The sequence below is a fragment of the Bos indicus genome, chromosome 23, assembly GCF_029378745.1.
Source record: "Bos indicus isolate NIAB-ARS_2022 breed Sahiwal x Tharparkar chromosome 23, NIAB-ARS_B.indTharparkar_mat_pri_1.0, whole genome shotgun sequence".
In the NCBI taxonomy this organism is placed as follows: Eukaryota; Metazoa; Chordata; class Mammalia; order Artiodactyla; family Bovidae; genus Bos; species Bos indicus.
Window position 1 is genome coordinate 11,554,016 of NC_091782.1, and position 16,260 is coordinate 11,570,275.

Genomic DNA, 16,260 nt, shown 5'->3' on the forward strand with positions numbered 1-16,260 from the left:
TGGAGCAGGCTGCCCCAGTGACCTCTGTTCTAGAAGGGCAGGTTGTAAAGATGTACTCTGGGTTCACAACCGCCTCTGCCCAGGGCAGGTCACACCAGAGCCAAGGCTGCACAGTGACCCCATTACCGAAGTTTGGGAGGTCACTGGAGCCAGGACTGCCCCGGGCATAAAGATGAGTTTGGCCAACTTACCCATTACAAACAAAACCATGTATGGTAATGACAGTAGCACCTGGTTATAAAGTCCCTACTATGTACCTGCCATTCAGTGTATGCAGGGCACTGCTCTAGGAACTTGCGATTCAGCAACAAACAAAACACAAAATTCTGACTCTTGTAGACCTGACATTTATAAGGATGAATATCTATGAGACAAATAATGGGCTTCCCTGGTGGCTCGGACAGTACAGACTCTGCCTGCAGTGTGGGAGACCCGGGTTCAATCCCTGGGTTGGGAACCCACTCCAGTATTCTTTTTTTTTTTTTTTTTTACCCTCCAGTATTCTTGCCTCAAGAATTCCATGGACAGAGGAGCCTGGCAGGCTACAGTTTATGGGGTCACAAACAGTTGGACACGACTGAGCAACTGACACTTTCACTTTTCACACAACATGTAAGATAGAGGCTTGAAGGAAACTGAGGCCAGGAGAGACAGGGGGTTATGGCTTGTGACGGATCGGAGGGCCTCTCAGAGGAGGCCCTGAATGATGGGAGGGAACACCAGGCACAGGCCTGCAGCCCGGCATCCCCAGGCTCATTAAAGCCCCCAGCTGGGTCAGTGTCACTCTCCCACTGGACTGATGTGGAAGTTCAGAGACATGCTTTCAGCAGCTCACGGTCACACAGCTCTATGCGTTGGCATGATTCAAACCCAGCTCTGCCTCCCAGTCCTCATCTACTCCCCACTAGTTCAGGGGAGTACAAGTCCACCCAAGAATGTGGGTGTCACAAAGCCTGGGGGTGTGGGGGGAGAGCAGCTGGGGTCCTGGGGTGAGCAGGTCTGTGGTTCACTGGGGACCACCTCTTTGAAGAGGTGAGTTTAAAGCCAGTCTTTAAAGACCAAGAAGGAAGAGCAGCTCCAAAGGGTGGAGGGTCTGGCTTATCCAGAACCTCAGTGGGAGCAGTGAGGGCCGTAGACAGGGAGGGCCCCACTTTGGAATGAAGTTGCATGCAAATTCTGGGGCACAGAAGAGGTCCCCAAGTTCGGGTTGTGCACCCTGGTTCCTAATCAAGTGCCTTTCACCACCACACAAGGATCCAGCCTTGCACACGCAGCATAACACGCCAGGGCCTCGCCTCAGGGAACGAGGGCAGAACAGTGAACTCGCAGGGCAGGTGGTGTCTGACCGACAGAGCCCGCACCCCCTGCTGCCTCCTGGGAGACAGACGCCAAGCATCTTCCCCCACTTTGCTCCCTCAGGTCCGCCATTTGGGTCTTCACACCACGACCCCTCACTGCCTCTGGTACCCACAAGAGACAAAACTATATGGTTCATTCCTTCACTAAGTCTTTATGGTAAGTCCTCTACATATAAATGACTTCCATTATGAGAGTCCAACCCAAGTTAGCTAGCTGCCCAACTAACACAATTGCAGAAAGAAAGAAAAGAAAGAGGAATCACTCAATCATGTCCGACTCTTTGCAACCCCATGGACTGAAGCTGATCAGGCTCCTCCATCCATGGGACTTTCCAGACAAGAATACTGGAGTGGTTTGCCATTTCCTTCTCCAGGGGATCTTCCCGATCCAGGGATCCAACCCGGGTCTCCTGCACTGCAGGCAGACTCTTTACCACCTGAGCTCAGGGAAACCCAATTTCAGGGCAAGCTGCAATTTCACTCATGCCTGAGGTGATGGAATGCACGTTTTCATCTTGGAAAGATTGCAACTTGAAGGTTCGCATGTAGGGGACTTACTGTACTGAGCACCTGCTGGGGGCCAGGATGGTGCTGGGGGCTCAGCAGTGACCAAGACATTATCCTTGCCCTCACAGAGCCATTTTTCCAGTGGGGGAGGTGGACACCTCACGGAGGACAATGCAGGTTAGTTGAAAGTGATGGTTCAGTGGTTCGGACTCTGTTCTTCCACTGCAGGGGGCCCAAGTTTGATCTCTGGTCGGGGAAATTAGGGGCTTCCCCAGTGGCTCAGCAGTAAAGAATCTGCTTGCAGTGCAGGAGCCATTGCAAGCAGAGCCCGATCTCTGGGTTGGGAAGCTCCCCTGGAGGAGGACATGGCAACCTACTCCAAGGTTCTTGCCTGGGAGAATCTCACAAATAGAGAAGCCTGGTGGGTAACAGTCTGTAGGGTCTCAAAGAGTTGGACACGACTGAAGAGATGAACACGCACAAAAACACCTGGGGAAGTAAGATCCTGCATGCCTCCCGGCATGGCCAAAAAAAAATAAAAGTGTTTCAAAAACGTGACAGATGCTACAAAGGGCAATGCAGAGATCAGAGAGAGCTGAGACCCAGACTTGGCTGGAATCTTCCACCAGATGGACCCCAGGCTACGTCTTCACAGGACTGGGTCAAGGATGGGAGGGCCAATCCTGCAGGCTGGGTGAAGGGAGGTGGGTCTTGGGGTGGAGTAGGGAGGCTGGGAGGGACAGGCCGATGTAGTGTGAAGAGGGCGGTCTGCTGTCTGGGTCCCGCGAAGGCTGCGGGCGGCGCCGCCAGTCTAATAGAGCCGTCCGTACCCCGCACTGTCCACCAGGGGGTGCTAACGCCGAGGCAGGGAGAGCGGACGAGGTCGGCGCCAAGAGCCGGGCGGCTGAGCCGGCAGCTGCACGGAGGAGGGGCGCCGACGAGCAGAGGGCGTCTGATGCTCTGTTCTTGGGACGGATGTTCCGTTCCGGGCCTGAATCCCTTCGAAGTGGAAGAGGTGTGGGGGGCGGGGGGAGACAGCCAGGTAAACCAGCGGCCAGGAAGCTACCCCCAGGTGTTCTGAGCTGGAGGATTTGACAGAGTCTGTTGGGGGCGGGCGAGGAGGGGGAGGGCAGGTCAGACGGGGGAACAGAGTGGACCCCTTTGGAAGGCAGACACCTGCTCCCCCCACCCCGAGATCGTCCTGGCTCACTCCTGTGCTTGTTCAGGTGCTGCTCCAATGACGCCCCTCCAACAGACCTCTGCCTCTCCCACTCCTCCCCACGTCTCAAAACAGTCCTCGCAAGTCCTTCTTTATATATACTTAAGTAAGTAAGTAAGTGCTAGTCGCTCAGCCGTGCCCCACTCTTTGAGACCCCCATAGACTGCAGCCCACCAGGCTCCTCTGTCCATGAGATTCTCCAGGCAAGGATACTGGAGTGGGTGATCTTCTCCAGGTGATCTTCCCCACCCAGGGATCGAACCAGGGTCTCCTGCATTGCAGGCAGATTCTTTACCGAATGAGCTACGAGGGAAGCATTTTCTTCACAGCACTTAACACTACCTGACATTACATGTGATTGAACCACATAAAATTGTCAAATATCAGCAATGTCATTTGGGTCAACCCAATACTGTACATGTGCTTGTTGGTCTCTGGTCTGCCTCCCCACTAGAATGTCAGCTCCTCGCGGCAGGGACTTCTTTTTCTTGCATTTCTTTTTCTCTTTTGGCCGCACCACACAGCATGTGGAATATTAGATCCCTGACCAGGGATCGATCCCACACTCCCTGCAGTGGCAATGCAGAGCCCTAAGCGGTCAACGATCCCCCACACCATGTCCCTGCCTTCCAGCATTTCACAGACTCACTGGGAAGACAGTGCCACAAGAACAGGCACTTCCCAGACACTCACTGGCTGGGCAGCCTGGCTGGTGGTTAAACGTGCAGATTCTGGAGCAGGATACCACATTAGAAGACCATGTCCACCACCTTCTTGGTCATGTGTGACTTTGGGCAAATTACTTAACACCTCTGGGCCTCAGTTTGTCCATCTGTAGGAGGGGAACATTGTATCCTGACACCCGGGAGCTGCCCAGGCCCAACAGCCAGGGCCTGGCGTTGCTCAGAGCTGGCCTGGCATAGCTCATCTTGATGTGCTCCTGCTGAACACAGGCAAGGCCATCTGTGACCACAATGGGACCGAGACAAAAATAAGACACTCTGTAATCATGTCTGAGCACAGAGAAAACAGAAGTGTTGTCCAAACCACAAACATGACCAAACACCCCCATCCAGCTACTCTTGAGCGAAGGCTGCCACTTTACCAGTTACGGCTCCCTCCTCATTCTGTTGGCCCTCCTTCCAGGTAAGACTCATTAAGACACCTAACCATAAAATAACCTCCACTTCCTGATTTCATCTCATCCGGAACAAGGTCCGGCTTCCTCACACCTTCTACCAAATGACCTAACCTTGCAACAAGTCCTTTCCAACACTCCCTTACTGAGACGACTCCCTGCCCCACTGCCGGGTTCCCCTGTGTGTGTTCTCCATTGATGCAACCACTGACAAACCCAGTTTATTCACCCACAGGTGTGTTTCTGGGAGGACTTTGGCTGGAGATCCTGACAGCCCCTAGCTCACTGGGTTGATGTTTTACTGCACTCAGAATGAACCATCCCCAGGACCCTTTTAATATACTTAGCACGTTTTAATATCATTACCATGTTACAAGGAGGACAGCGAAACTCAGAGAGGGGAAGGAACTTGGCCCAGGTCACACAGCTGGTACTGCAGAGGCAGGATGGAAATGCGGGTCTCATTCCAAAGCTGGTTTCCTTGCCCCCTGCCCCGATGTTAACCGGATAGAAACCAACCACACAGGGTCAGTGTCTGGGAGGAGAAGTGCAGAGGGGTCTTGGAGCTCAAACAGAAGACAGCCCAGGGGCTGTGAATGGGGAGCACCCAGGAGGTCCTCGGTGACCCCTCCTCTTCCTCTCCCATTCACGACCTCCCAGATAGGATCGCCTAAAGTCATCTCTCCAAGGTTGCCTTGCTACTGAGTCAACACAGGTCCAGTGGAAGCTGAGGGGGGAGTCAGTGTCTGCAGTCTGGGGCCTGAGTCACTTCCTGACCATTGCTTAAGAGGTGTCCAGAGCCACAGCCTGAGTGGCCAGCTCATGCCCTTTCAGGATTGCATCCACTTGGGCAATGAACACTTACTTCCCTGGCATTCGTCACCTTTCTGGGCTCACCTCTGTCACACTCAGGTTTTTGAGACAAGCACAGAGGCTCAAGGCCTGTCTCTTCCCTGGAGAATGGGATCCTCAACCCAGAAGGAGAACTGAGTCTCCTGGATAACTCTCTCTTGATTGTACCCAGCCCTAGACTCTGGCTTCCAGGATCGTATGCCAACAGACAACGGTGACGTATGTCTGGCGTCACCGACCCCCAGGTCCAAAACTCCTGCAGCCCCCCTCCTCCACCAGGCCCCAAGCCCCTTCCCTTTTCCTCCTACAGGGTCTCAGGGCTGGAGTAGAAGGTCAGGTAGGGGAGAGGGTGGGGAATTTGTCAGATTCCCCAGGGCAGGATGTATGAGGGAGACATGGTTTGATCAGTAGGCATGTCTTTAGGCAGATAATTTGAAACACAGGCCATCTCCTTTAAGAAGCAATGCCTCTCAACCCAGAGACGCTGCATAGGCTTGGAGTCTCAAACCAGATGGTCTTAGCTTCTTCAGCTCATCTCTGTCCCTTCCCAGCTCTGTGACCTTGGGTAAGTGACTTAACTTCTCTGGACCTCAGGTTCCTCATCTGTAAAATGAAGATAATAGTACTACTGACTCACAGGCCTCTCACCAGGATTAAGGGAGTCGGGTATGTAAAACACTTAGAATAATGACTGGTACACAGCAAACACAAGTCAGTGTTCATCAGATAAGTATTTTTTTCGCTTCTGATGGGCTGACTCTCCAACTCATTCTCCATACAGTTTTTCACAGCCTACTGTGTGACAGACACACGTAAGACAGATCCCCCACCTGCCATGCCTGTTGGGCATTTCTGTGGGATCCCAGCACCTCCCTCCCCCACGCCCCCCAGGGTCTGATGCCCTGCGTGGGGCTGGGGTACAGGGTTCGGGTTCTGAAGACTCCCTCGGGGGAGCTCCCTGGCTTTGAAGCACAGCATCTCCAGCCCTTCCACAACCCAATTCCCAGGCCAGCAAGGAGTCAGACAAGCCAGGTCAGGCATCTGGACCTCCTGCAGCCATTCTCTGCCACTGACCCTGTTCGTGGGAGGTCTCCGTGATTTAATTTGAGCCCAGAATCTTCTTCAGGATGCACAAACCACCCAGACACAGGTGGCCGAAGGCTTGTCATTGCCTTCACATTGCTGGCAATAGGAAGCCAGCAAAAACATTCAAAACCAGAAATGTGAATCTAGACTGCATGGTTCATATTACAGAATTACTGATATTAATTCTAGGTGGAAAAAAGATACTGTAGTTGTGTTTTTAAAACAATCCTTATCTTTTAGAGATACAAAAATAATATTTTCAGATGAAATGATAGGATGCCTGGTTTTGCTTCAAAACAATGGGGGAGGAAGTATGTAGAGGAAACAAAATCGACTAAGAGTCGATGTACTTATTGAAGCTGTGGGGTTCGCAATTGGGGTTATGCAGGGTCATTAGAATCTGCTTATCAACATGTGATTCAGAGATCCCTGGGCCTAGGAGCTGGTGAGAAATGCAGAATCTTAGCTCCACCCCGGATCTCCTGAACAATCTGTATTCAATGAAAATACCCCGGGGATTCGTGTGCACATTCAAATGTGAGAAGCACTGTCTACTTTTTTATGTTTGAAACTTCCCATACTCAACAAATTATGGGCTTTTGTGGGGGTTTTTTTCCTCCAAAATTGTCTTAAAAATCTCCGAGATCTTCCTACAGAATCCTCTGCTGGCAGCAGCTGGGAGGCTGTCTTCCTGCCTTCTGTCCTCCCTGGGGGCCCCTGGGGAAATGGGGCCCCAGGCCGACCGCAGCAGCAGGCGGGAGGCGCCCCCCCACCCCACCCCCTGCACCACCGCGCCCCTGCCGCTTCGCGCGGGCCTATGGCCGGGGTTCCGAACTCGGACCCCGGCGGAAACCCGGGGCTCCCGGGAGCCGCGGCCGGGCAGGCCCGGGCGTGGCCGCGCAGCGCACCTGGGCGCGGCGGCAGGTGGGACGCGTGGCCTGGACGGGGACCCGCCCTCGCGCAGGGGAGGAGCGGGAGGCCTGGGCGGGCACCGCGGGCACCGCGGGCGGGGGCCAGGTGCTGGGAGCCCGGCGAGCCGCGAGCGCAGCCACCGCGCTGGGGCCGCCAACACCGAGTGCCCGGGATGAGCTTCACCCGGAAAAAGGGCTTCTACAAGCAGGACGTCAACAAGACCGCCTGGGAGCTGCCCAAGACCTACGTGTCCCTGACGCACATAGGCAGCGGGGCCTACGGCTCAGTGTGGTGAGACCCTCCCCCTACCCCGCGCCTGCGCGACCACTGGGGCGTCGGGGGGCGCCTGGGGCATCGGGCCAGGCCGCTGGTGGGCGCCCAGGCCGCTGGTGGGCGCCCAGGCACCGGGACGCGGGCGGGGCCTCCGCAAGAGCCAGAGCCCGGCCAATGCCCCCCCGCTTCCCGGATCCGCATCCGGTGGCCCCTCAACTGCTGGGCGCGCCGAGCTGTGCACCCACCACCTTTGATCGAGGACCCCAAGGCCCAGAGTCCTGCGGGTTGGGAAGACTTTGGCGGGTGCTCTTCCCAGGCTGAACCCTGGGACTGGAGGAGGCAGCAACTGGATCTTGAAGTGGAGTAGGAGCCTCCGGCTGTGGAGGCTGGCCGTGGGGCCGCCCCAGGCGCCAGCTCGCTTTTCGCACCTGCTTGCTGGGGGTCTCTGTGGGTTGAATTAGGACTGAATCTGTTTCTCCAGGACTTACAAGGGACCCCAGAGTTTATGTGGCCGAACCCCAATTGATTGTTATTTATTACACATGGGTACACGGAGACGCAAACAAGAAGTGACTTGCCAAGTTGTTCGGGATCCTGTTGACATTACCTTGTGTTTGACCTTGGTGTAGGGCACCTCTCTCAGATCCTGCTTGCTCCCTCCTCACTCTCCCAGTCCCACTGTGCTTTCAGCGGCTCACTCACATTCCAGGTGGTGGGCATCAATCAGCTCCTCCTGGCTTAGACTACTGGCCCAGAGGGATTGGGATGAGGATGGCTGTGGCTCCCCAGATGGCTTGGGATATGCCACCCAGGGTCTGGAGCCCTGCCTGCCTCCGAGTTGGGGCGGGGCAGGGGGGCGTGCTCCCTGCTGACCTGCCTTTGACCCTACAGCTCAGCCATCGACAAGCGGTCAGGGGAGAAGGTGGCCATCAAGAAGCTGAGCCGGCCCTTCCAGTCCGAGATCTTTGCCAAGCGGGCTTATCGGGAGCTGCTGCTGCTGAAACACATGCAGCATGAAAACGTAGGCTGGGCCTGGGGGCTGCTTCGGGGAGGCAGGGACGGGAGGGCAGCCCCAGAGAGGGTCCTGACCAGCCCCTCCTTGTGTGTGCACACGTCCATACGCACACACGGAAGATACCCCAAGGTGATAACCCAACAGCGCCAGCAGAAAGGGAACCTCCTCCCTGCTCCTCTGGATCCTTGTTCCTCACCTGATTATTAAAACTGTGCCAGGACCCACCCTGCCTACTTCCCAGGTAAGGTGCAAAGGAATTTTTGGCAGTGGAGCAGAATGAACTTGGTGTCTCACTGTTATGAGGAAATGGGCACCGAAGAACTCTGTAGTTGTTCTAGATCTGAGACCCGGTGCCCAGTATCCTCCTTAATGTTGTTTCCACATAACTACAACAAGGGTAATAGAAACCTGTGAGCACTTATGTGCCAGGCACAGTTCTAAGAACTTTGCAGAAACCGGAATGTTTAATCCTCACAGTATCATATAAGTACCATTACCCCCTTATACAGATAGGGAAACTGAGGCACAGAAAGACTCACAGGTTATCAGACGAGATCAGGCACGTTCAGGGTGGTATGGCCGTAGACAGACAGATTATATGGTTAGTCAGTGGCAGAGCTGGGATCTGACCCTAGACAGCCTGGCTCCAGGCCCCGGAGCCTGACTTCAAGACTATCCTGTCTGATTGAAACAGCCAGGAAACTAGTGACCCAGTGCTGAGCCTGGCCCCTAGGCTTTGCTGCAGGATACCTGTATTGGCAGATAAGCATTTTAAAAAATGTGCTAAGTTGCTTCAATTGTGTCCGACTCTGCGACCCCATGGACTGTGGCCCGCCAGACTCCTCTGTCCATGGAATTCTCCAGGCAAGAATACTGGAGTAGGTTGCCCTTTCCTCCTCCAGGGGATCCTCCTGACCTCCAGTATAGAATCCAGGTGGAGGATTCTATACTGCTAAGCCACCCCAGGGAAACCCAAGCATTTAAAACAATGAGTTCAAAACACTGTGCATATTTTAAGTCCCATTCCTCCTCGGTCAGCTCCTCCCCATGGCCTCCAGCTGGAAAGTCTGGCCCCAGCTCTGAATCAGCCCTTTGGCAGGCAGGGTTGGATGTGGTGAGACCCAAGGTCAAGGACAGGGAGCCTGCTGGCTGGAAGATCTCTATCCCCTCCTAGATTCCCTTCCCCACTCGAGGTTCCCTGTCTGAGCGGAGACTGGGTTTGTGCTGCTTGTCCTGAGCACCAGACTTGGGGTCAGTGAGCACAGACATGTCCACCATTCCTTATCCCAGCCTGACTCTCCATCGCAGCGCACTGCAAATTCCTGCCCAGGTGGAGGAATCCCTCTCCCACCTCTGTCCCTTTTACTGCTTCTTCCCAGAAGGCTGGGAACCTGCCTCCTGCTGGAGGTGCTGTTCTAGGAAAGGGCAGGTGGTCCTGTGCAGGCCTGGGGCTGCAGAGGACAGATGTAGAGGGGTGCAGCAGCTGCCTGGCCCTCACTGGCCATCTTCTCTTTAGGTCATCGGGCTTCTGGATGTCTTCACCCCAGCCTCCTCCCTGCGCAACTTCCATGACTTGTAAGTCGGGCTGTGCTGGGTTCCAGGATATTTGCAGACCTTACTTGCCAATGAGGGGGGCAAGTAAGGGAGTGTCCAAGTTATCTCTTCTGGCAAAGGGGGGCTTCCTGTCCCAGGAGGCTATATGCCTTTGGGCTGGGGAGAGATCCAGCCCAGGGTGGACAGAACAGCTGGCCTGAAAAGGTGGCAAGGGCTTTTTACGGAGCCTAGCTGACACAGAGCTGTCTGCTCATCTGCTTTGCTTTACCCACCCTTAACACCGCAGACATTGGTGCCGGTCCCCACAGGATTTGCATCAGCCTCCCTCGCCATGTCCTGGTGCAGGTGTGGGTCTGGACCTAGGACTCTTCCTAGAATGAAGGGAGGATCACAAAGCCTTGGCTGCCCTGGCCAATGGGGATGTTTCTCAGAATTACACAGAACATGAAAATTTAGTTGCTAAATGCACGGCTTTGCTAGCGCAGTACCTGCTAAAATTTAGGAAACTTTGAGAGGGTGGATTTTTTTTTTTCCAGTCTTATTTCAACTGTAGCTGCAGTTCTCTTTATTAGGATGCTTTTGTTTTCAGTTTAATGCAGTGAGTTTGAATGGATTTTTTCCCCTACAATGCCAGCTGCTGGACTTAGCATTGGGAATTTAAAGTGGACCAGCTCCTCCAGGACAGACAGTGGTGAATACTGACCGTGGTGGTCAGTGCTCTAAGTCTGGGTAGAGCCGGGAACTGCCAGCTGCCTCAGCGGGCTTCACAGAGGAGGTAACTCTGAACTCAGCCCTGAAGGATGAGTCAATGTTTGCCTGAGGTAGAAGGGCTGAAGGTGTCCCAAGGAGAAGGAACTGCATGGACCAAGCCATGATGCATGTGTGAAAGAGGCTGGGCCATCCTGAGAAGTACAGTGAAGCAGTGGCTGATTTAGTTAGGCTGAGTCCAGACTTGATTCCACAGGCAGCCTCAAGGCTATAGAAGTTTTGAGCAGCAAGGTGAGGTGATCAGATCGGATTTGGGGGATGCACTCTGGCAGCAGCAAGAAAGGAGCAGGGACACAGCTCTGGGAGAACTACACCTTGGTCTAAATGCAGTCAAGGTGATGGGGTCCCAAGAACTGACTTGAGACCCATCGAGAGGCAGCACTGTCAGAGTGTTGTATCCCTTGGGATGCAGTGGCAAGGACAGCCAGGGGATGCCAGGTTCCTACTCGCAATACAAGGTGAAGGAAGAACCGATCTTAGGAGAAAGATAATGAACTCCACTTTGGACACTTCATTTTTGCAAAGCCTATGAACATTCAAGTGTTTAATCAGCAAATAAACCCAGAGTTTAGGAAGGTCTGAGCCAGGGATGTGGATTTGGGCCAGAATAATCACTGGCGGATGAGAGCCGAAGCCCAGGGACAGGCTAGTGTAGGGCATGATGCGATGCTGTGGGTCAAGATACCAACATGAAAGAGAAGGTACACGAGAATGCGCAGGCAGAGAGCTGAGGCCGCCTGACCCGAGGTAGGATTCGCAGAGAATCCTGAGGGGATGTCAAGCTTTGCACAAGTTCCAGTAGAAAGAAAGGGAGTCGTGGGTGTGTGCGCTGGGCTGGTGGGGCAGGAACAGACACCCTGTTGTCAGGGAACTGCGCATTAAGGCAGTGGGGTGGACAGGTGAGGACCACTCTATCTAGAAGTTTGATCAGGAGGGAGAGCGAGGAGGAGTGGGGTACTCGAAGAAATAAGGTTAAGGGAGGGTGGCTGTAGCACCTTAAGACGTCAGTGAGCTTGTCAGCTGAAAAGAATCAGTTTCCACGTAGAGGTGAAACATGAAGGTGGGAAGGAGCCTGTGCCTGGAGCAGGGGGTCCCAGTGCGTGGGAGGGGGTGCAGTCAGGTGGAAGAAGACCGGAAGTCACAGGCTCATGGAGATGGCCTCCACATTCTTTTATTTTTTTTAATTCCTTTCTAGATCTTTATCCTTTTTTGTCTGGACTTTGCTGTTACTGCCTTGAGTAGCAGTTAGATTTTGCTGACTTTGACCTGTTTTGCAATCCCATTAAGTGAGGGTGATGGTTCAACTCTCTTTCTTCCTTCTTCACCCTCCTAGAAACTGTTTTATTGTTTCCTTCTTGGAAGGGAGACATTTTTGGATGTTTGAGGATTTTCATGGCAGCTCATGACCCTCTGAGATGGGGAGAAAATATTTGTACAGAAGCAGAAGGAAATCCTGGCAGATGTTTCTAACTCACAGCAGTGGCTTTCTGTGGGGCGTGGAGGAGGGCAAGGAGAGGACACCTTTGAAGAGCGGGAACACAGATGCATTTGGTTTTCCTGAGCACAGCTCCAGCTGAAACACCCTGAGCTCTGCCAACAGGGCGGCTGCCAGGGCCAGGCTGGGAGCCAGGAGCCGGGAGGCCCACTGCCTGGGGATTTGGCTGGCTGTTGTGGGGCTGGCTCTTCTTGCACACGAAGGTCATCTCTAAGGCCTCTGTTCTGCCCCAGCCCTGTGCCCCTCCTCTGAGCTGGGACCTGGGGCTGGGTGGGGCTGGGGACTGTTCAGGAAGCCCTCATGCCTTGCAGCTACCTGGTGATGCCCTTCATGCAGACGGACCTGCAGAAGATCATGGGGATGGAGTTCAGTGAGGACAAGATCCAGTACCTGGTGTACCAGATGCTCAAGGGTCTTAAGGTGGGTGGGAGCCTGCCAGAGGGCAGAGGAGAGGGGCTGGGTGTTGAGACCTGGGGTCTGGGGGAGGCCAGGCCTTGAAGGTTTGGGAGAACACGCCATGACAGGGCAGAGGTGGTCTCTGAGCCAGCCCGAAGCACCTGGTATGAAAGCCGAACTCTGGACTCAGGCTTCTCCCTCTCTCTCCCCAACACAGTACATCCACTCAGCTGGGGTCGTCCACAGGGTGAGTGCTTTCTCTGCTACATCCTCAAAGGCCCTGCCCACCCCTGGGATCTTCTTGAAGTTGGGGGGAGATGGCACAAGGGGAGCCAGGGATAGGGAGTTTTCAGACCCAGCCTTGGCCCAAGAAGGCCTGCTCAGAAGAATTGCTGTGTTTTGGGGAACTTTTTGGGAAACTATCACCAGTGAAGCTGAGCTGGGTGTTTCAGGCTCCAAGAGTCAGGAGCATGTTAGAGCTGGATGGACCCTAGAGGACACCTGGTCCAACCCTCACTCTGCACAGAAGCCCGGCACCCAGAGAAAGGGCCAGGGCCGCGTGCTGGGTGGCAGCCGAGTGGGGCCACCTCATCTCTGCCTGCGTCCAGCGCTCCATCTCTCCTCTCCTCTAGGACCTGAAGCCGGGCAACCTCGCTGTGAATGAGGACTGTGAGCTGAAGGTGATTGGGCTGCGGCGGGGTCAGCCTGAGCTCAGGGTGGGCCCCTCTTCCACCGGAGCCCCCAGACGCTGCTCCAGGAGCCCCCTCTCCTCAGCGAGCTCTTTTCCCTTTGTGCCCTGAGTTGTAGATCTTGGATTTTGGGTTGGCACGGCATACGGATGTGGAGATGACGGGTTACGTGGTGACCCGCTGGTACCGGGCCCCTGAGGTGATTCTCAGCTGGATGCATTACAATCAGACTGGTCAGTGGTTGGCTGCCCCAGGGAAGGGACTGAGGGTCTTCTCTGATGGCTGCCTCAAGCCTGTCTTGGAGACTCTGGGTTGACCAACTGTCGGGTCCTGGCCAGCCGGTCCAGGTGACACCTCCTCCCCCTCCCTCTGCAGTGGACATCTGGTCTGTGGGCTGTATCATGGCAGAGATGCTGACAGGGAAGACGCTGTTCAAGGGGAAAGACTGTATCCTTTGCTGGAAAAGCCAGTCTTCATCCAGGGATTCATTCCTTCAACAGACACTTTATTACTTAAATCTCTCTCTTTTTCTTAATGTGAAAGTGATACATGCTTCTCAGTGGAGTAGTTTTAAAGTGCAGAGAAGCAAAATGATGAAAACCAGTCACCTGTGATTCCACCATCCTGCAGAAAAATACTTGATGTTTTGGCACCACACGCACCAGTTGAGCACCTCCGTGTGCCATACTGGGACTGGGGAGACGAGACGGGGTCTCCCTGCCAAACTCAGAATGCAAGGCTGTGGGGGGAGTAGACAAAGAAATGCACGGAGGTGACGGAGTGGGATGAAGCTGGGAAGGTGGCACCTGCAGGAGCATTTGTGGGGAGGGACCCTTAACCCAGCCTGGCAGGTGGCAAGTCTCACCTGCATCCTGGAGGATGAACCTCCACTCCTGAAAACAGGAGGAGGTGAGTGTCTGGAGCCTGGATGGTCCACCCTGCTGGGCGGGCCTGATGGAGGGGCAGCGGGAAGGGCGGCTCCAGACCACCTCCCACCCCAGTGAGTGAGGCCGAGCCTTAACCTGCTGCCAAGACCTGGACCAGCTGACCCAGATTCTGAAAGTGACCGGGGTGCCGGGTGCAGAGTTTGTGCAGAAGCTCAATGACAAGGCGGTGAGTGGCAGATGGGCCCAGGCTGGCCGGGGCTGTGCCCTTGGCTGACCAGGGTCAGGGAGGTGGGCTCACCCCCACCACCCCTCTGCCCTGGCAAGGGCTCTTGCCTTTATCTCACTTTGGATTCAGACCTGAGCCCTCAGCCCTGCTCAGCAGCTTTTCTGGGGTCCCTGCTTTAGATCCTATGGCCTGAGTCCCAAGGAGCTGACAACTGGGGATTACTCTGCTGTTCTGTCTTCCAGGCCAAATCCTACATCCAGTCCCTGCCACAAAGCCCCAAAAAGGATTTCTCTCAGCTATTCCCGCGTGCCAGCCCCCAGGGTGAGTCTCAGGGGCCTGCAGTCTGTGTCCCCGCGGGTGGGCTGGGTTCTCCCAGGCCTGGGGCAGGAGGCTCATGCTCTGTGACGGCAGCCACAGACCTGCTGGAGAAGATGCTGGAGCTGGACGTGGACAAGCGCCTGACGGCCTCGCAGGCCCTCGCCCACCCCTTCTTTGAGCCCTTCCGGGACCCTGAGGAGGAGACAGAGGCCCAGCAGCCGCTCGAGGATTCCTTAGAACGCGAGAAACTCACAGTGGACGAATGGAAGCGTAAGGGCTGGGCGCCTCAGCGCCTTCTCCCCGCAGCCTGCAGCCTCTGTCTCCTCTGCTGGCTTCGTTTCCCCGCCTGGCCTCAGCGGCCCTGGCATTTCTCCTGGAGACTGTGGCCTCTTTCTCTCTGAGCAAACAGTCTCCTGCGTGTGCTTCTTTCTCCCTGTGCTGAGTGGACTTCCCGCTTTGCACCATGTCTGCTGGGGGAGGGAGGCAGGCGCTTGCCCTCAGCACCCACCACCACCCCTGCCTTCCTCAGAGCACATCTACAAGGAGATCGTGAACTTCAGCCCCATTGCCCGGAAGGACTCTCGGCGCCGGAGTGGCATGAAGCTGCAGTGACCCTTCTAGCCCGACCCTCGGCTGAGCCCAGGAATGGCCTCGTGATACCACCTACCAGGCACTGCCCCTGGGACCAATATTTATTTATCACTACTGAAGTCTCAACCCGTCTTGGATTATAGCCTTCCAAGCAGAGGACGGAGGGCTTGTGTAGGAAACAGGCCTAGTAGATGCAGAATTCAGAGGTGTTGGCTGGGAAAAAATAGCTCTGATCATAACTGGCCACATTAAAGCACATAATGTGGAGAATTGCTTGTGTGTGTGGAGTCCTTTCTTTCATGGCTGGAGTGGGGCTGAACTGGGGTGGCGGTCTGCGGTAGTGATGGTGTATTAGCTTGCTAGGGCTGCTGTAACAAATTACCACAAACTAGGAGGCTTTAAAATCATAGAAATTTATTCTCACAGTTCGGAGGCTGGAAGTCTGAAATCAAGGTGTTGGCCGGGCCATGTGCCCTCTGAAGATTCTAGGCAAGAATCTCTCCTGGCCTCGTTTTAGCTTCTGGTGACTCCTGGAATCTTTGGTGTTCTTTGCCCTGTATGTCACTACATCATCACTATCTCCGCCCCTGTCCTGGCCTTCTCCACTACTGTGTCTTTGACTGATCTTATAAGAACATCCGTCACTGAATTTAGGACCCACCCTAATCTAGTATGATCTCATCTTAATCATTGGTAATTACGTCTGCAAATACCTTATTTTCAATAAAGTCACATTCTGAGGTTCTGGGTGGGGGACGTGAGTTTGGGGGGCACTTTATTCAATCCACGACAGATGGCCATGAGGGAGGGGCCCCTTCCCAGAGCCTCTTTGTTGTGGAGCCAAATGTGACTGGCTGCTAAATTAAGGCAGTTGCAGAGAGAGCTGCAGCTGGTGAGACACTGCATGCAGGTTATTTTGGGTGAGTGATCAGCAATCAAGATGCAAAACAACGGCAGGCTTGTTGACTGGGAGCTG

General features: G+C 54.6%; 1 protein-coding gene across 1 annotated transcript; it reads left to right on the forward strand.

Moving 5' to 3' along the window:
• The first annotated feature begins 7,150 nt into the window (after window positions 1-7,150).
• On the forward strand, window positions 7,151-15,554 carry MAPK13 (mitogen-activated protein kinase 13). The gene is made up of 12 exons (XM_019986341.2): window positions 7,151-7,363; window positions 8,237-8,366; window positions 9,877-9,935; window positions 12,489-12,597; window positions 12,791-12,820; window positions 13,206-13,253; window positions 13,381-13,495; window positions 13,638-13,709; window positions 14,296-14,375; window positions 14,618-14,696; window positions 14,787-14,963; window positions 15,223-15,554. Exons 1-12 carry the CDS (start codon window positions 7,245-7,247, stop codon window positions 15,303-15,305), a joined length of 1,101 nt encoding a protein of 366 aa, XP_019841900.1. The 5' UTR covers window positions 7,151-7,244; the 3' UTR covers window positions 15,306-15,554.
• The last annotated feature ends 706 nt before the right edge of the window (window positions 15,555-16,260 follow it).

Excerpts from the sequence above, each read along its gene's own strand:
- MAPK13 (XM_019986341.2), top strand. The coding sequence starts at position 7,245 with ATGAGCTTCACCCGGAAAAAGGGCTTCTACAAGCAGGACGTCAACAAG. Across the intron at positions 13,496-13,637 it reads GATGCATTACAATCAGACTG|TGGACATCTGGTCTGTGGGC; the intron begins GTCAGTGGTTGG and ends CTCCCTCTGCAG. Across the intron at positions 14,964-15,222 it reads CACAGTGGACGAATGGAAGC|AGCACATCTACAAGGAGATC; the intron begins GTAAGGGCTGGG and ends TGCCTTCCTCAG.